Source organism: Pseudoliparis swirei, chromosome 7 (genome assembly GCF_029220125.1).
Source record: "Pseudoliparis swirei isolate HS2019 ecotype Mariana Trench chromosome 7, NWPU_hadal_v1, whole genome shotgun sequence".
Taxonomy (NCBI): domain Eukaryota; kingdom Metazoa; phylum Chordata; class Actinopteri; order Perciformes; family Liparidae; genus Pseudoliparis; species Pseudoliparis swirei.
The window spans coordinates 13,629,223-13,647,254 of record NC_079394.1 but is presented as its reverse complement, the minus strand read 5'-3'; the positions used below and the strand labels follow the sequence as shown (position 1 = coordinate 13,647,254).

Sequence of the window (18,032 nt, the reverse complement as noted above, 5' to 3'; positions counted from 1 at the left end):
ATTGCACATTACTGTGCAATTTTAAAGGTTGCGAGTCTTAGTCCAAACCTCAAGATACCAGGATTTTAACAGGTCTTAGACCAAACTCCTTGAAATAAATTATTTATTGGCTCTGAGTCCAGATGCCATTAAACCAGGACTAACACCAGATGATTCCAATCAAAACCCTCAAAAGGCCTAAAACAAGTCCATAAAAAGGAGTCTAGACCGGACTCGAGTCCTTTGACTCTTCAGTTCTGTCACACGTTTAATCAGAATCATTCAGACCATAACTCCTGAAACATCAACCATTATCTGCATATTTATGGAAAATGGAAAAAACTGAACTTGTTGTCTTCTGGATCTAACTGGTCAGTTCGTCCAGCCAGAAAACCTCTTTAAATCCTCCAGTTCTTCACGGAACCTGCTCTTGGACTGAGTATCAACTCCTGACCAGGGTCCATGTTTAGTTCCAGGGGACCAGTCCCTCTAGCCAAACCTAAATAAAAGTCTCTTCAGCGGGGATGTGGTCCGGTGGGGGTCTGGACTCAAGGCAGCAGGACTGGGTGTCGGGAGGGGGGGGCTTTGGTACAGGTACAGGTTGGGTGTGGGCGTGGTCTGAGGGAACAGGAAGTGCGTGGGCAGGAACATCCTGCCGGCTTCAGCCAGCAGCTCCAAACCAGCAGACTGACGCTTCCACTTCGTTCTGTGAAGAAACAGATTAATGTTGAAGACTCAAGACAATCTCAAGACAACCTCAAAGAGACACAAGACGACTACAAAGAGACTCAAAGAGACACACGACAACCACAAAGAGATGCAAAGAGACACAAGACGGCCACAAAGAGACTAGACAACCACAGAGAGATACAAAGAGACACAAGACAACCACAAAGAGACACCGGACGACCACAAAGAGACACAAGACGACCACAAAGAGATACAAGACAACCACAAAGAGAAACCAAGAGACACAAGACAACCACAAAGAGACTCTAGAAAACCAAAGAGAGACACAAGACAACCCCAAAGAGACACAAGAAAAACACAAAGAGACACTTGACGACCACACAGAGATGCAAAAAGACACAAGACGACCACAAAGAGACTCTAGACAACCACAGAGACACAAAACAACCACAAATAGATTCAAAGAGACACAAGATAACCACAAAGAGACTCAAAGAGACACTTGACGACCACAAAGAGACACAAGACGACCATAAAGAGACACAAGACAACCACAGAGACACAAGACAACCACAAAGAGATGCAAAGAGACACAAGACAACCACAGAGAGACTCAACGAGACCACAAAGAGACACAAGACAACCACAAAGAGACACAAGACAACCAAAGAGAAACAAAGAGACACAAGACGACCACAAAGAGACACTTGACGACCACAAAGAGACACAAGACGGCCACAAAGACACACACGGCGACCACAAAGAGACCTAAGACAACCACAAAGACTTAAGACGACCACAAAGAGACACAACAACCACAAAGATACACAAGATGACCACAAGGAGACAAGACGACCACAAAGAGACACAAGACGACCACAAAGAGATGCAGAGACACAAGACGACCACAAAGAGATGCAAAGAGACACAAGACGACCACAAAGAGACACAAGACAACTACAAAGAGACTCAACGAGACACAAGACGACTACAAAGAGACACAAGACCACCACAAAGAGAAACAAAGAGACACAAGACGACCACAAAGAGACACAAGACGCCCACAAAGAGACACACGGCGACCACAAAGAGACACAAGACGCCCACAAAGAGACCTAAGACAACCACAAAGACTTAAGACGACCACAAAGAGACACAAAACAACCACAAAGATACACAAGATGACCACAAGGAGACACAAGACGACCACAAAGAGATGCAAAGAGACACAAGACGACCACAAAGAGACACAAGACAACTACAAAGAGACTCAACGAGACACAAGACGACTACAAAGAGACACAAGACCACCACAAAGAGAAACAAAGAGACACAAGACGACCACAAAGAGACACAAGACGCCCACAAAGAGACACACGGCGACCACAAAGAGACACAAGACGCCCACAAAGAGACACACGGCGACCACAAAGAGACACAAGACGCCCACAAAGAGACCTAAGACAACCACAAAGACTTAAGACGACCACAAAGAGACACAAAACAACCACAAAGAGACACAAAACAACCACAAAGATACACAAGATGACCACAAGGAGACACAAGACGACCACAAAGAGACACACAGAGACACCAGACGACCACAAAGAGAATCTAGACAACCACAAAGAGTATATGTTACTGCTCTGGCACCAGGTTGTATATGTTACTGTTCTGGGACCTGGTCTCGTATGTTACCTCCGGTTCTGGTACCAGGTCTTGACCTGGGTGTCGCTCAGCTGCAGTGAAGCAGCCAGCTCCATGCGGTCCTGGACATTCAGGTACTTCTGTTTCTGGAAGCTTCTCTCGAGCCTCGCCAGCTGCTTGTCGCTGAACGCAGTCCGAGCTTTACGAGCTTTTTTCAGACGTTCTGAGGCCCCGCCCACTGAGTGATTGACAGGTAGAAATGACATTAAATAAATAAATATACACTTTTATTAATCCCCAAGGGGAAATTAGTTCTCTGCATTTCACCCATCCTTAGTTATTAAGGAGCAGTGGGCTGCGGTGAAGCGCCCGGGAAGCAACTGGGGGTTCAGTGCCTTGCTCAAGGACACTTCGACTTGCCGCGCGGGCACCGGGGATTCTTTAGCTAAACGGCCCTAAACAGCTTCCCATTCATTCTCTATGGCGGTGTCTAAAATCGCCGATGTAATATATCTCTGGCCACTCGCAGCTCAGTGGCGCTGTTTTCAGAGTGAAGCTCCTCCGGCTCCTCCCCCTCCTCCGTCTCATTCAGTCTGCTGTGAGAAGGACCGACTGCACATACGGATCTCTGGAGCTCCACCGTGACGTCAAGCAGTAAGTCGTTCTAACTTATTACAATGAACTAACATGTAATGATAATTAGTCTTGACAGTCTCTTGTTCGCACTGTAAAGTTGGTTGTGTTTTTTCAGTTTGGTTTCTCCGTGTATGTGACTTTCTTGCGCTGTTGAAACGGGAAGTTAACGCGACATCATTTAAATAAATAATGCTGTCGGAATGACCATATCAATACCGTGGATATGACGTTACATGACCATATCAATACTGTGGATATTACGTTACATACACGCTGTGAAGGAACGGTAAACTGTAAACAGGGAGTCACGGAGTTTCTCTTTTTATTGTCTCCCGTAACTTCACTAAACGCGCACTTCTCCTCGTTTAACGTGACTGATGAAGCTTTACTTTAACATATCACGTGTATTACACTCAACTAATAAAGGTGTAATTATAGATTAAACGACCAGCAGCCTATTAAAACAGTAGTGAGTAATTGTAACTTTTACTTTTATTTATTTTTTAATGCAGGACCACCATGTGGTGGTATTAATATTTCTATTTTTACTGAAGTAGAAGTTCTGTATACTTTCTCCACCACTGTTAAAACAGAGAACAGCAGAATGTGATACGGTGTTTATATAAAAGTATACTCATAGTCTGATGCAGATATTTTTGGGATGGTCACAAGGGAATGGAGATCATTTCTTGATAAGACACTTCACACTTCATTGTTACTTGAGTCACATGACTGTGGGGGGGAGTTCACCTCCATGTACTTTTCCACAAGATGTTCAGGGCACAGGAGATGGGGGGGGGGGGGGGGTAGCCTGCCTGCCTGCCTGCCACTGACATGTAAATAGTGTGCCTCAACAAAGGACTTAAGGTTCAGAAACTATATTGTTTGGAAACAATGCCTGTCTATAGCGTATTAATATACTTACTAATATACTCTACTCTTTTTCAAAACAGGAGAGATGAGCAGACATGTGTTTTACCCTGGGAGAATGGCTGTTTCATTCCTTCCGCTGGCTTCTGGAGAATGACATTTGATACACCATCTACCTCATCAGGAACCAGCAAAGAGAGGAAGCTGCAGGAGTGTTCATGGCAGCGGGGCACAACAAGGACAGCCTCCTGTCCTTTCTCAACTATTCCCTCATGTTTGGAGGAATCCAGTCTCTCCTCAACTATGAGGAACACAAGCCAGTTGTGACAGCAGCAGCATCGGAGGATGACCAGCTGGTGGGTTTTGGGACTCGTGCCTACAGCACCTGGCGAGAGGTCTGGGAGAGCAGGGAGGACGGCTATGCATCCTTCATCCTGAAGAAGAAGAACTGCACTGCAGGCACAAAGATGCATAAGCTACAACTCTACCTGAAGAAGAAGCTGCAGCCACCCACTGTCTCCCCTCTGATGTCACACACCTCACCTGTGATGTCACACGCCTCACATGCTCCTGCTGAAGCCATTGGTGAGTCTGGTGTCTTGTCAGGGATCTACATGCAAGTCATACAAGCGCAAATGCAAGAAGATATTTCTTTCTTTCTTTCTAACTTGTTTGTTTGCATCACAGTGATGGATGAAGATGAAGAGCTGGAGAGGATGATGCTGAGCATCTCTCCTTCAAAGCAACATGTGCAGAGCTGTGAGTAAACATGTGCTCTCTTTTATTTATTTGTTTCCCCTCCCTGAAGATTCACAATCGTTTACAGTTCAGACGATTTGCTATTAATCCTGTATTCTATTCAGCATATTTGATATTGTTTTGTGTGTGTTTTATAGCTGTTTCTGCATCTTCGTCATCCTCCTCATCTGCCAGACGACGAGAAAGAGGTCTTTAACCCAGAGCACCGTGCCGCCGACCGACACAACTGGGACCATGAGTTCCTCTCCCACATGCAGCAGGACTCGTCTGGTGTCGGCCGTGTTCTGGTCCTGTTTGTCGTTTGGTGTTCCGCCTGTTGTCCTCGTGACGATGAATGGACTCCGGTCCTGATGAGGGTACGTATCCGTCTTTGTTTTCTGATGTGCATGAAGAGAACCTGCTGTGATACTAACACCTGCTTGCATGTGTTTGCTGTGTGTTTGAAGTCAAGGTGCTTCCCTGCCCAGGTGACATAGTGATGACTGGCTCCTGAATATTAACCCATTGCAACATGAACACATGTTTATGAATGAAATATACTCTGTACGTAATCATGTTACAAACAGTCTGATTGATTGGATTTGGCTGAACAAAGCAGGTGAAGTAAAGATACTTTCTGCCTTTACTAACAGCAGTTTTTGTGTACTGTCAAAGTATAAATAACAAACAAAGGTTTTTCCGTTGCAGCAGCCAGGCGTTCACCTCCCAGCCGTCTTTGATCCTGCATTGGTGGCCCAGCTCAACGCAGCCTCCGAACGGGTGTTGGGACAGATGAAGTATCCAGCATTTCATCTCTCGAGCACCGACACTGGAGAAAAGTTTGGCCTGCAGTACGTTGAGCCTGGTTGCCGCCCAGTTCCTGTGGACTGGGACAAGCACAGGACCAAGTCGGACTCTGCCCCCCCGGCCCTGAATCCACCTCCTCAAAGCAGCGTGCCTACTGCCCAGTCATCCTCACTCTTCATGGCACCACAGAAGCTGTTCCAGTTTCCTCCACGCCCTCCTGTGGATTCTGCTGCTGTCAAACCAGACGTGACTCCCGGGCCTCCGACAGATCCAGGTAACATCAAACACACAGGCATAGTAATGGACCAGACTTTAGTTAGTAGGAACTGAATTTTAATCATATTCATTTTCAGGAGGTTTCCCCTTCTGTAGATCTGAATAACTTATTGTATCCTTTGTCTTTGTCTTCGTAGAAACATGTCGGCCGTCTCTGCCGCTGCTGTCCTCGCCGACTGCCGCTCGCACTGGACCTGTGAAGACAGGGGGGAGAGTGTTTGTGTTGGACCACAAGCGGTGGCCGGCCCCCATGAAGGCAACTATTGACAACCTGCTCAATAAACACCGTGGCATGAAGGACATGCTCAAGCTAGTGGACCAGGACTATGCTGCTCTAGTTCACAACTCTTGCACAGACCCAAACAACATGCTCCACCCAACAACTAAACACCACATCTTACTATATGTTAAACACCTCTGCAAATTACTGAACACCAGCTCGTCTTTAAACACCAGCCCGAAAAACTGCAAGAGCGGCAGGAACTCTGGCACGCTCTGACAAAGGGCAGCGAGACGACCCGGGTGCCGGTTGTAACAATGCCTGTTGCAGTCGTGAACCCACCTCCACCTAGTCAGACCCTCACAAAAGCCTCTATTGAGCAAATTGTGCAAAATATTATTGAAAAGCAACAACAGCATCAGCAGCAACAACAACAACCAGTGGCTTCAAAGAAGCAGACAAAACGTGCCTTTCCTGTGGTCAGCCAAAGTCCAGGTATGAGAATGATGGTTACTCCATCCACTTCTTCTACCAGCAGATACTTTTACTGCTCCACTAAAGTTTTTAAAGCTTACGGTGCTGAGGGTCTGACAAACCCAAAAATGCCATTTAATGACTTTGCAGGAACACAGTTCTTTCAGCAGGAACTGTCTGCCACAAAGAAAAGGGTGGAGGAGAGAGGCCAGCAGAAGAGGAAGAGAACTGAATCCCAGCACAGAACCCCAGAACACTGGTCCAAGGTGTCGCTTTTGTGGGATGGGACTGAAGCAGGGCCCAAACAGCCCTCACATTCACACCGGGTTCCCGGGGGTAGCAGGGAAGTACATTTATTGTCCTGCCAAAGTATTTTCCCTGTACAGAGACCAGGACATGGAGAAGGAGATGACGTGGAGAGAGTTCAAGGCATCTGCCTTCTATGAGACGGGAAAAACAGATGGGCCGTTGACAAGAGCAAATAAGAGAGATGGGCAGTGTTTTGTCATGTATATATCTTTTCTTATTTTAATAATTACATTCTTTTATGATATAAATTATATTTGTTTTACTATTTTTATTGTTTGTGTGACCTTGCACTATGGCCTGTGTGTTCAATATTTACTGTCCTTGTTGTGAATAAATATATTTCATGGACTAATGTCTACATGTGTCATTAATATGTGAATCATTTTAGTGAACAGTCAAGACATATTTAATTTAAGTAATTGCAATTCAAATGTTTATGAGAAGAAAACTAATATGTTACATATAGGTTATAAATAAATAAGTCAAGTACTGATATAATCTGTCTGCCACTGGGATAAAGTGACACTCCAAAAATAGCAAAGTAGGGAACACTTTTCTTGATCAACAGCCCAACTGAGTCTCGAACCCGCGTCCAAATGTGGCTTTTCAGGACATTGGACAGCGTAGATAATACTGCAATTTCATTGGCTGTCAGTGAATTCCCACTATCCACGTCTTGCCCTAATGGGGAGAGCGGGGATCGAACCCACAACCTTGCGGTTGAAGGACGGCCCTCTTACCCCACTGAGCTACATCAGTCCTGTCAGGTGCTTGGTCCGTGAGTACTTATGTTTCTGAAAATGAATATGAACTGAAAACATTCGCGAAATATTGTTAAATATAAGCTGTGCTGAGGTCAGAGGGGTTAAGTTGGACCAGATCCTGGTTTCAGGTCTCTTGGTTCAGTCTGTATAACATGTTTACATTCGTCACATTCAAACTGTTTGATCATCGTCATCATGATCATGTTTAATTAAACCATAATCATGAACCCCGCGCTGCGTGAAGGTGTTTATTATTATTAAAACGTCAAAGGCAATATTTGATGATTTAAATAAAAAACAGAAGAAATATGAAAGAACAAACTATTATTATTGATGACATCAATTCACATGAATGCCTCTATAACATATGATTTGATTGTAAATGAATCTATAATTGATTTCCTATAATAAATATAATATTGTTGATGTTATAATTATTAATATTATTTATTATTATCAGAACCAGGAAATATAAAACAACATTGAATTAGAAATGATTCTATAACTCTTCATAGTTTAATAAGAAAAAAATTCTTTTTGAAGATATTAAATCATAATGTATAATTTCACTATTTTACGATCAATGAAGCGGCTTTTACACATTTTTAATTATTAATAATCTCACCTTTGGTTTCACTGTCAGAGCCGCTCACACTTAGATCCTTAAAGTCTTCTTCCGGTCTGGACCGGGTCGACTCCAGCTCAGGCTGACCCGGGTCCGAGTCGACCAGGTCCGGGTCTGGCAGGCAGTCCGCTAAGATGTCCCGGATGCGGAACGAGGAGCTGGCTGCGCGCGGCTGGAGGAGACCGGGCGGCAGCGCGCACCTCAACCGGGGACCAGGCTCTCTCCCCGGCGCAGGACGAGTCGGGGGGCAGCCGCCCGGGCTGAGCTCCGGGGCTCGTGCCCGGGAGAGGCGCGCGCCCGGCGGCCTGAGGCGAAGCAGAAAGTCGCTCCAGAAGCCGGAGGCGGGGACCTCCATCTTCGACCGGACTCAGGTGAGTTTGAGGACTGAGACAGGTGTTCAGCGGAAGCTCTTGGACTGTGACTTCATCGTGCTCAATGCGGCCAAGTTCGAAGAGATGAAGAACTACCGACTGTTAAACTGGAAGTGATGATTATTGATTATTATTATTGATCCAGAGAGCGAGAGAGAGAGAGCGAGAGAGAGAGAGAGGGGTTCTGTGTGTGTGTGTGTGTGTGTGTTGTCTTTGTGAGTTTATTCTCCAGTACCAGCTTCCTATTTAGACCTGATTATTGTTTCAATGAATCTAAAACAACTTTATCTACAAAAGAGTTCAAATGAAATGAACAAAAAACAATAAACCAGAAGAGGAGAGTCCTTTGACCAGAACCAGAGCTGCGGTTCCATCAAGAGGAGCCAGAAATGATGGAAGAACTACACACTGAGGAATCTTTTCCTTTTTTATTTGTGTTCCTCCTCAGGTCAATCCAGACTCTACGTCCCTGACCCTGAACGCCTCTCCTGGATAGAGAGACTAGCTGGTGGCCCTTGAACGCCTCTCCTGGACTCGTGGTTCCTGAAGGTGTCCAGAGATGGAGCGACCTGAGGAGGAGAGAGGAGGTCTGTTTGTTGCTGTGATAGAACAACAGAGTACCTGAACAGGTAGAGAACAGAGTACCTGAACAGGTAGAGAACAGAGTACCTGAACATGTAGAGAACAGAGTACCTGAACAGGTAGAGAACAGAGTACCTGAACATGTAGAGAACAGAGTACCTGAACAGGTAGAGAACAGAGTACCTGAATGGGTAGAGAACAAAGTACCTGAACAGGTAGAGAACAGAGTACCTGAACATGTAGAGAACAGAGTACCTGAACATGTAGAGAACAGAGTACCTGAACATGTAGAGAACAGAGTACCTGAACATGTAGAGAACAGAGTACCTGAACAGGTAGAGAACAGAGTACCTGAATGGGTAGAGAACAGAGTACCTGAACATGTAGAGAACAGAGTACCTGAACAGGTAGAGAACAGAGTACCTGAATGGGTAGAGAACAGAGTACCTGAACATGTAGAGAACAGAGTACCTGAACATGTAGAGAACAGAGTACCTGAACATGTAGAGAACAGAGTACCTGAACATGTAGAGAACAGAGTACCTGAACATGTAGAGAACAGAGTACCTGAACAGGTAGAGTTAACTGGTTGACGCGCGGCACAGTGAGCAGTGTTTGTGTGACAGGAAGAGTTCTGCTCCTCCTCAGCAGACTGCTCCTCGTGTCAGGAATACTTCCTGCTTTCATCTGCCAACACACACACGGGGTGATGACATCACACGTTCCCCACGGGGTGATGACATCACACGTTCCCCACGGGGTGATGACATCACACGTTCCCCACGGGGTGATGACATCACACGTTCCCCACGGGGTGATGACATCACACGTTCCCCACGGGGTGATGACATCACACGTTCCCCACGGGGTGATGACATCACACGTTCCCCACGGGGTGATGACATCACACGTTCCCCACGGGGTGATGACATCATCATAGACTCACCGTGTGCAGCTGCTTGTGGTTGCTGGTTCGATTGCTGCGCAGCTGCTCGTCAGTCCATCGGCGAGCGTACTCATGGGACAGGAGGTCAGCCAGCGGAGACGACGGCCTGAGGGACGGATTGATCAGTCACCGCCAATCAATAATCAATCATCAGCTCAGTGGGGTTTCTGACCTGGCTGTGATTCCAAACGTGATGTCGGGCACCGCCGGGTGCTGCACAGCCACGCCCTCTCGGCGTGAAGGGGCGGGGTTCTCTCTCCTGTCCCCGCCTCTCTGAGCCCGGTACTGACTCAGCTCTTTGGACGTCACCAAACCGGACTTCACCGCGTCCCGGTTCAGAGACACGAAGTCTGGAACGAGCGGCCGATGGGGAGCAGAGTCTCCTCGCCTGGACTGGACCTTCCAGCTGGACAGAGCTGAGGAGACACAGGCTCTCAAACTACAACTCCCAGCATCCCTCAGGAGACTCAGACTACAACACCCAGCAGCCCCCTGCAGGAGACTGCTCCAGGTTTAGATTGGACTCTAGTGTGTGTGTGTTTTAGTGTGTGAGTGTGTGTGCGTGTGTGTATGTGTGAGAGAGTGTGTGTGTGTGTGTGTGTGTGTGTGAGTGTGTGTGTGTGAGTGAGTGACAGCGGTGATAGTTGCCTGAAGGCATGTTTCCTTCAAGCAAATACACTTTGACAGCTGACCACTGCTGAACCTCACACACACACTCACACACACTCACTCACACACACACGCACACACACACTCACACACACACACACACACACATCAGAGGTTTACATTTATCTTCTAATCAAACCACATAAACCATTTTATTGTATGGGACTCGTGAGGTCTTGTATCTGTGCTACATGCTACATGCTACATGCTAATGGTAGGTGTAACAAAGCCTATATGCTAATTCTACATTGTAATACGACATGCTAATGGTAGCTATCAAGCCTACGTGCTACATGCTAATGGTACATGCTACATGTTGATGGTAGATATCAAGCCTACATGTTAGATGCTTTTGTTACATTGTAATGCATGTGTGTTGAGTCACTGTGGGCGGGGCTTACCCTCGGCCACACCTCCATCTCCAATGGAGCCGCTGCTGATTCCAAAAGTGAACTCTGGACCAGGAAGTGACCGACCTCCGGACCGGGTCTGCCCCAGGGCTGCCTGCTCACAGCAAGGACCCTTCCATCATTATGACTATACACCAGCATATTTACAATGTTTACATTATCTTATGAAGGGTTGAAGCTCTATTAATGAAGTAATACTTCCTTAAATGTATTAATCCCTAATATTTAAAATAAATGTAAACATTTATACATTTCTGTTTTTCTTTGCTTCTTTATTTATTTATCTTTGTATAAATTATCCTATTCATTTTCTTTCCTCTTTAATTTTCCCTTTTATTTATTTAGTTGCGGTCATATTTTAAACCCTCGTGTCCGGGGACTTTATTGTGATAAATATCTTCCGTTAAATACATTCAGACAGATTAACTGCAGACTTCCAAAATAAAAGTCGTGCAGCTCCTTCACAATAAAAGCTGGAATGATTTATTAATTTCTCGTTTACCTTGATGAGCAGCGGATTGGTCAACATGGAGTCTCTGACCACGCCTACTCTCGGGGAGGACATGCTTCCTCTGTGGCTGATGAGGAAGAGTGAAGAAGAGTGATGATGAAGAGTGAAGCATGATGATAAAGAGTGATGATGAAGAGTGAAGCATAATGATGAAACATGATGATGAAGAGTGAAGCATGATAATAAAGAGAAAAGCATGATGATGAAGAGTGATGATGAAGAGTGAAAAATGATAATAAAGAGTGAAGCATGACGATGAAGAGTGAAGCATGATAATAAAGAGTAAAGCATGACGATGAAGAGTGATGATGAAGAGTAGAGCATGATAATAAAGAGTGAAGCATGGCGATGAAGAGTGATGATGAATAGTGAAGCATGATGATGAAGAGTGAAGCATGATAATAAAGAGTGAAGCATGATGATGAAGAGTGAAGCATGATAATAAAGAATAAAGCATGATGATGAAGAGTGATGATGAAGAGTGAAAAATGATAATAAAGAGTGAAGCATGACGATGAAGAGTGATGATGAAGAGTGAAGCATGATAATAAAGAGTAACGCATGACGATGTAGAGTGATGATGAAGTGTGAAGCATGATAATAAAGAGTGAAGCATGATGATGAAGAGTGACAATAAATCATAACTAGAAAACAAACGTCTCCATATTCATAAACACATTCAAATTTGAAAATAAGAAATAAAGTTTCATAATAAATAAACATTTGTTTATTTCTTAATATAGATTTGTTAGGTTAATTAAATCTTCAAACTTATATTCACTCTGATGATGATGATGATGATGAACGCGTCAGTAATCGCTACTTACCGATGAAGAGCTGATCAGCTATTTTCCTGCGTCCCCGGGCGTCGAGCTGATACGTTGCTATAGCGACCGCCGACAACCGGAAGTATCACGTGAAAGTTGAACAGTGAGAAGTCTTCACTTCCGGCTGAAGGAGCGCCTGAACCAACCGGCTAGCAGGGGAATATATTCTATTTTATTATTTCAATTATTTAATGTAATATATCCTGTTATTTTATTTCATTGTATATTTGTACACATGTTTGCTGCTTTAAGAAATGTCCCCTGATATGAATAAAGTAACATATAATCTTATCTCGTTACTTATGTCCAAAAATACAATAAATATATACAAACATAAATAAGTATACTACTACAAATATTACTAATAATAACACATTGTGTTGGGATAACTATTAGGATTTAATATAATAAATAAGAATAAATGTATCATGAGGTTTTTACACACTTTGATATTCCGATTATTTTTAAACAATATTTATTCATCCAGAACTCAAATGATCAAACACTCTATACTTTCTGCTTCCTCGTTTAAATTAAACATCTAGACTGTATGAAATGGTGAAGATTAGTTCTGTAATCTTAGCGGTGATCGTATATTTGTGAAAGGAGCTTTTCCGGAAGTAGTCGGCAGATCTCCGAGTACCCCTGAACGTAGCACAGTCGTTTGGTCAGTCCACGCGCAGCCTCAGTTTGAGAAAGATCGTCTTTTGTTAAGTTTTTTCCTCTTCAGGAAATCCCGCTCCGACAGCGACCCACACCGAGCGGGTCACAACACGTTGCTGTTCACTGAGTGTTTGTGTTTACATATTGATCAGCTTCATCGATATCGTTTCAATGTTTTGATCTGGTATCACATCAGGCTGTTCAAAACCCGTTTCGGTTCTCTGTTTCCGTGCAGAGTGAGACGTCTGTCCTCAAAGCGCTCTAAACACACGTCTCCGCTCTCATGTCGGACCGCGTCTCTCCGCTCCTCGCGGGCCCGGACTCTCCCGCTCCCTGACGGCCCGCTGTCGGTGCGGCTCCCCGCTATCCCCCCCCGAACTCGCCGGTTGGTTCGGCAGGGATGCTCCGGTTCTGGTTCCAGGCGGCAGTCGTCCTGTGGCTCGTGCCCGGGTGTCAGGGCTCTGCGGCCCGGCTGTACACGGAGGAGGACCCGCTGGTGATCCTGGGCAGCGGCAGCCTGAAGCCCGCCGTGGGGAACTCTACCTCGGCATGGCTGGTCCAGTTCTACTCGTCCTGGTGCGGACACTGCATCCAGTACTCCAGCACGTGGAGGGCTCTGGCGCGCGACGTCACAGGTACTGGACTACGAACGACCGACTCTGGTACAGCACCGCCCGGTGTGACCCTGGTCCGGGACCGGTCCGGTGACCGGTCTTGACTGCCACACCGGTCCGGTGACCGCTCCGGACAGCCAGACCGGACCGGACCCGGTTCTTTGGGGGTTCGCGTCGCTTGAGCGATTTAAAGCAGATTATTGAAGGTTCAATGAAGTTTAAAAAGAACACAAATTAATCTGTTAAACACCAATCATGACGTCATTAAGGATCCATTAGTGCTGCTAATTTAGCTCATTAAAGGGTGTGTGTGTGTGTCTCTCAGGTGGACTAGTACACGTGGTATCATAGCAACGACCACGATACGCTTTTATTCAGTAATTAAATGAACTAATAAGAACTGGTTTCAACTGGTTGTAACTGCTGTTGGCGAATGACTGTTTATTCACAAAAAAATGAACAACGTGATCTTCTTCTTCTTATGTCACACTTAAACTTTTTCAAAGTAAATCTAAACTTTTATTTTGAAATATCTTCCTGGAAGTTAAGAAAGGCTAGTTTGTGTGATTTAAGGTTATTAAAAATACGTTTTTTATTGATAACATATATATATATATATATATATATATATAATGTGTACTCTACAGACTGGCAGCTGGTTCTCCATGTCGGGGTTCTGGATTGCGCTCAGGAAGAAAACTTTGACGTCTGTAAAGAATTCAACATCAAGTTCTACCCGACGTTCAAGGTACTACTGTGTACTTTTACTAGTACTGTGTACTACTACTGTGTACGCGTACTACTACTGTGTACTAGTACTGTGTACTACTGCTGTGCAGTACGTGTACTAGTATGTGTACTCGTTTATGTACTAGTATGTGTACTAATGTTCAATTTATACTGTATTATCGTACTTGATAATATTTGTATTATTCTGTACTCTAGTACTACATCACGATGTAGTAGTACATACTGATGTAGTAGTACATAATGATGTAGTAGAACATAATGATGTACTCTTTCCTCAGTACTTCCATGCTCACAGTCCTCACACGGACAGAGGAACGTCCTACAGCGGTGAGACAGGTTCTCCTTCATCACACAGACAGCTACCTGTCTGCTGCTCCACGCTGACCTCTACCTCTCTATGCCTCGCTCTCTGTCTCTCTCTCTTTCTACCGGTCTCTCTCTCTAGGTGCAGACAGAGAGGTCCAGTCAGTGAGACAGTTGATGGTGGACATCCTGCAGAACCACACCAAGGTGGAATGGCCAGACCTCTGTCCCCCACTGAGACCCTACAGGTACTGAGACCTACTGAGACCACATAGAGGTACTGAGACCAGACGGGTACCAGAACCTGACCGACAGATCCAGAATGAGTGTCTAGTCCTGATCTGGTGGTTCTGTGGTTCTAGTTCTGAGGAGCTGCTCCCGTTGCTGGGTCAGAGGTCAGACCACTACACCGCCATCATCATGGAGGAACCGGACTCCTACGTAGGCCGAGAGGTAGCTCACCTACCTGTCTCACCCTACCGTCTATCTCACCCTTCCTGTCTGTCTCTACCAGTCTATCTCTACCTGTCTGTCTCTCAGGTGATCCTGGACCTGCTGCAGTACTCTGGAGTGGAGGTGAAGAGAGCTCTGAGCTCTGAGCGCCCTCTGCTGGACGCTCTGAAGATCACACGCTTTCCCTCAGTTTACCTGCTGCACCCCAACGCAACACACACATACCTGCACGTGTGAGTACACACACGCACACGTATACACACACTCACATAGACTCATACACACACACACACACACACAGACTCACTCACACTCTCACACACACACAGATACACACACACAGATACACACACAGACACTTACACACTCTCTACTCTCCCTCTCTCCTCCAGGGAGAAGCGCTTGCGGTTCTTCTTCTCCTCCTTCTTGAGGACGTTACCATCAGTCCATCGCAGTTCGAGGTCTAGCAGCAGCAGCAGTAGCGTCGCCATGGTGACGGAGAAGCAGAGCAGCGACCCCTGGAGAGACTTTGACAGGTAAGAGACCCGGTCTGGGTCCCGGGCAGACCAGCTGGTCTGGGGACCTCCAGTAAACCGGTTTGTGCCTGCAGGTCTAAGGTGTACGCGGCTGACCTGGAGTCAGCTCTCCACTACCTGCTGAGGGTGGAGCTGGCTACCCACAACACCCTGGAGGGGGAGGAGCTACAGGTCTTTAAGGACTTCGTTACTTTGGTCGCGAAGGTATTGACTGTTTTTCCTATTTATTACTGATTCTGGTCCGAATGTCCTCGTTGGTTATTCACTTCAGTCTTAACATTACCCACAATGCACCAGCCATGTGGGTCAGAATGTGAGTCTCTCCACCTGTCAGTTGTATCCAGGTGGAGGCTCCGCGGTGAAGCTGATGGAGACGCTCTCTGATTGGTTGCTCAGTCTGCCTCTTCCACGAATCCCCTACCAGGCCGTCCTGGACCTGGTGGACAACAAGATGAGGGTCAGAGACACACACACACAAACATACACACACAGACACACACACACACACACACTTACGCATGCACACACACTCGAGCAGAACAAGAGCTGACTTCCTGTTTCCTGTCCAGATCTCAGGTGTGTTCCTAGGGGCGGAGCTTCGTTGGGTTGGTTGCCAGGGCAGCAGGGCGGGGCTTAGAGGTTACCCATGTTCCCTATGGACTCTGTTCCACGTCCTGACTGTGCAGCATGACGCCATGCCCACTGCGCTGGAGAGCACAGGTACACAGATGCACACACACACACACACACACACACCGTGTGACTTCTTGTTGTTGAGATGCTGTCTGTGTGACCTAGGCCTGGAGGGCGAGGCGGCCCCGGTGCTGCAGGTGATGCGGCGCTACATCAGGATGTTCTTCGGCTGCGAGGAGTGCGGTCGCCACTTTGAACAGGCGGCTGCTGACGGTGTGAAGAACGTCCAGAACCCAGAGGAGCAGATTCTCTGGTTGTGGAACCAACACAACCTGGTGAACGACAGGCTGGCTGGTACAAGGATAATAATAATACTTTGATTTCATACAGCGCTCTAGACTCTCAAATATGCTTTACATAAGGAGTGAGTCATGTCGTGGAGGGTAGGGTACAGGAGTTCAGGCCCTCAGCTCTGGTTCATCCATGATGATGATGATGACATAAATGAACACATATCTTCCTCCTCAGGGTCTCTGAGTGACGACCCCCTCTTCCCTAAAGCTCCGTGGCCGAGCCCCTACCTCTGCGCCTCCTGCCACGAGGAGAAAAATGGCGTCCACGTCTGGAACCACAACAGCGTCATCCTCTTCTTCAGACAACACTACGGCACCTCCAACATCTCCCCCAAATACTCCCTGACCCCCCTTCGACTCCCTGCACCTCCCCCTGGTCCTGGTCCTGTACAGACCAGTCAGCCACAGGAGGAGCACCAAGGAGGAGAGAAAAAGGAGCCAGAGAAGAAACCTAAAGAGCAGCTGGAGCCCCGACCCGGACACCAGGCTCTCAGTGGGGTGGGGAAAGGGGAGGGTCTGAGGGAAGGAGGAGGAGGAGAAGCAGTAGGAGGAGCAGGAGGAGGAGCAGGAGGAGGCGGCGTTTGGATTCTGGGTCTGGGTTTCAACAGCGTGGACATGAGTCTGTGTGTGGTGCTGTACGTCTGCTCCTGCCTCTTCCTCATGCTCCTCTTCTTCTTCTTTAAAGTCCGATCCAGGAGGTGGAAACTCCGGCAATCTCGCCTCCACGTCTGACCGGGACCCAGACCGGGTCTGACTTGGATCAGGTCTAGATCAGGTCTCTTCTGGTCCTGCTCTGGTCTTTCACACCTTAACAGCTTTAAAGAACCACTCAAGGACCCTGACGTGCTGTATTTCGGATTTTAGAAACCTGGTTTGGATGGCCAGACCATGTGACGTCTACCAGACCAGCTGACGTCTACCAGACCAGCTGACCATGTACCAGCTGACCTTGTGACCTTGTCGACCCCCGACAAGAGGGAAATGATTGCCAGTTAGCGGAATGGGACTGGACTGGACCAGACCGGTTCTGCTGAGTTCACTTCGTGCCAAATGTTGAACGTGCTGACGACAGACTACTCAACTGTCCTCTCAGGCCCCTCCTCCTCCTGTGTGTGTGTCTGATTGGTTGATTTTAGTTTTGTTCTTAAGTTATTAAAGAACTAGAAAATGCATTTCCTGCTGAAAATGTGTTGGAATGCTAAACATTTGAAAGCTTGAAGCTGAAAAACTAAATTGCTAAAAATGTTTGAAAATAGCTGAAATATGAAATGAATAACTAAAAATAGCTGAAAATGTCTGAATTTAGCTGAAATAAAAAAAATTGAAAGCTGAACATAGCTTAAAATAGCTGCCAACTGATAAAATAGGCTGAACAT

General features: G+C 46.3%; 4 protein-coding genes across 9 annotated transcripts; 2 read left to right on the top strand and 2 right to left on the bottom strand.

Annotated features, from left to right (window-relative positions):
* Positions 1 to 288: 288 nt before the first annotated feature.
* barhl1a (BarH-like homeobox 1a) lies at positions 289 to 8,402 on the bottom strand. The gene is made up of 3 exons (XM_056419161.1): positions 8,036 to 8,402; positions 2,368 to 2,554; positions 289 to 685 (listed from the first exon to the last, which is right to left on the bottom strand). The coding sequence occupies exons 1-3, from the start codon at positions 8,388 to 8,390 to the stop codon at positions 469 to 471; spliced, it is 759 nt and encodes a 252-aa protein (XP_056275136.1). The 5' UTR covers positions 8,391 to 8,402; the 3' UTR covers positions 289 to 468.
* Positions 2,898 to 6,994, top strand: LOC130196785 (uncharacterized). 4 transcript variants are annotated; one of them, XM_056419155.1, is made up of 6 exons: positions 2,898 to 2,970; positions 3,906 to 4,407; positions 4,510 to 4,581; positions 4,719 to 4,937; positions 5,272 to 5,641; positions 5,781 to 6,994. In XM_056419155.1, the coding sequence occupies exons 3-6, from the start codon at positions 4,570 to 4,572 to the stop codon at positions 6,140 to 6,142; spliced, it is 963 nt and encodes a 320-aa protein (XP_056275130.1). In that variant the 5' UTR covers positions 2,898 to 2,970; positions 3,906 to 4,407; positions 4,510 to 4,569; the 3' UTR covers positions 6,143 to 6,994. The 4 variants fall into 4 exon arrangements, with proteins under 4 accessions (XP_056275130.1, XP_056275125.1, XP_056275127.1 ...); XM_056419150.1 differs by having other exon boundaries at positions 5,269 to 5,641; XM_056419152.1 differs by having other exon boundaries at positions 3,906 to 4,462; positions 4,504 to 4,581; positions 5,269 to 5,641.
* A 417-nt stretch (positions 8,403 to 8,819) lies between the features above and the next one.
* On the bottom strand, positions 8,820 to 12,429 carry cfap77 (cilia and flagella associated protein 77). 3 transcript variants are annotated; one of them, XM_056419141.1, is made up of 7 exons: positions 12,352 to 12,429; positions 11,516 to 11,591; positions 11,005 to 11,107; positions 10,107 to 10,350; positions 9,935 to 10,040; positions 9,556 to 9,675; positions 8,820 to 8,975 (listed from the first exon to the last, which is right to left on the bottom strand). In XM_056419141.1, the coding sequence occupies exons 2-7, from the start codon at positions 11,576 to 11,578 to the stop codon at positions 8,868 to 8,870; spliced, it is 744 nt and encodes a 247-aa protein (XP_056275116.1). In that variant the 5' UTR covers positions 11,579 to 11,591; positions 12,352 to 12,429; the 3' UTR covers positions 8,820 to 8,867. The 3 variants fall into 3 exon arrangements, with proteins under 3 accessions (XP_056275116.1, XP_056275114.1, XP_056275115.1); XM_056419139.1 differs by having other exon boundaries at positions 8,820 to 9,675; XM_056419140.1 differs by having other exon boundaries at positions 8,820 to 9,675; positions 11,516 to 11,585; positions 12,352 to 12,373.
* A 441-nt stretch (positions 12,430 to 12,870) lies between these two features.
* qsox2 (quiescin Q6 sulfhydryl oxidase 2) lies at positions 12,871 to 17,828 on the top strand. The gene is made up of 12 exons (XM_056419099.1): positions 12,871 to 13,649; positions 14,276 to 14,376; positions 14,657 to 14,705; positions 14,824 to 14,929; positions 15,044 to 15,134; positions 15,222 to 15,367; positions 15,527 to 15,670; positions 15,745 to 15,874; positions 16,005 to 16,127; positions 16,240 to 16,390; positions 16,469 to 16,657; positions 16,832 to 17,828. The coding sequence occupies exons 1-12, from the start codon at positions 13,415 to 13,417 to the stop codon at positions 17,386 to 17,388; spliced, it is 2,022 nt and encodes a 673-aa protein (XP_056275074.1). The 5' UTR covers positions 12,871 to 13,414; the 3' UTR covers positions 17,389 to 17,828.
* The last annotated feature ends 204 nt before the right edge of the window (positions 17,829 to 18,032 follow it).

What these genes read in the sequence shown, in the direction of transcription:
- cfap77 (XM_056419139.1), bottom strand. Translation starts at nt 11,578, where the DNA reads ATGTCCTCCCCGAGAGTAGGCGTGGTCAGAGACTCCATGTTGACCAAT. An exon ending in CCAATCCGCTGCTCATCAAG is followed by an intron (nt 11,108 to 11,515) that starts GTAAACGAGAAA and finishes TGCTGTGAGCAG; the next exon opens with GCAGCCCTGGGGCAGACCCG. An exon ending in AGATGGAGGTGTGGCCGAGG is followed by an intron (nt 10,351 to 11,004) that starts GTAAGCCCCGCC and finishes GTGTCTCCTCAG; the next exon opens with CTCTGTCCAGCTGGAAGGTC.
- qsox2 (XM_056419099.1), top strand. Translation starts at nt 13,415, where the DNA reads ATGCTCCGGTTCTGGTTCCAGGCGGCAGTCGTCCTGTGGCTCGTGCCC. An exon ending in CCCTGGAGAGACTTTGACAG is followed by an intron (nt 15,671 to 15,744) that starts GTAAGAGACCCG and finishes TTGTGCCTGCAG; the next exon opens with GTCTAAGGTGTACGCGGCTG. An exon ending in TGGTGGACAACAAGATGAGG is followed by an intron (nt 16,128 to 16,239) that starts GTCAGAGACACA and finishes TTTCCTGTCCAG; the next exon opens with ATCTCAGGTGTGTTCCTAGG.
- LOC130196785 (XM_056419150.1), top strand. An exon ending in GGACTCCGGTCCTGATGAGG is followed by an intron (nt 4,938 to 5,268) that starts GTACGTATCCGT and finishes TTTCCGTTGCAG; the next exon opens with CAGCCAGGCGTTCACCTCCC. An exon ending in CGGGCCTCCGACAGATCCAG is followed by an intron (nt 5,642 to 5,780) that starts GTAACATCAAAC and finishes TTGTCTTCGTAG; the next exon opens with AAACATGTCGGCCGTCTCTG.
- barhl1a (XM_056419161.1), bottom strand. Translation starts at nt 8,390, where the DNA reads ATGGAGGTCCCCGCCTCCGGCTTCTGGAGCGACTTTCTGCTTCGCCTC. An exon ending in CTCTGACAGTGAAACCAAAG is followed by an intron (nt 2,555 to 8,035) that starts GTGAGATTATTA and finishes TCAATCACTCAG; the next exon opens with TGGGCGGGGCCTCAGAACGT. An exon ending in ACCTGGTACCAGAACCGGAG is followed by an intron (nt 686 to 2,367) that starts GTAACATACGAG and finishes GTTTCTTCACAG; the next exon opens with AACGAAGTGGAAGCGTCAGT.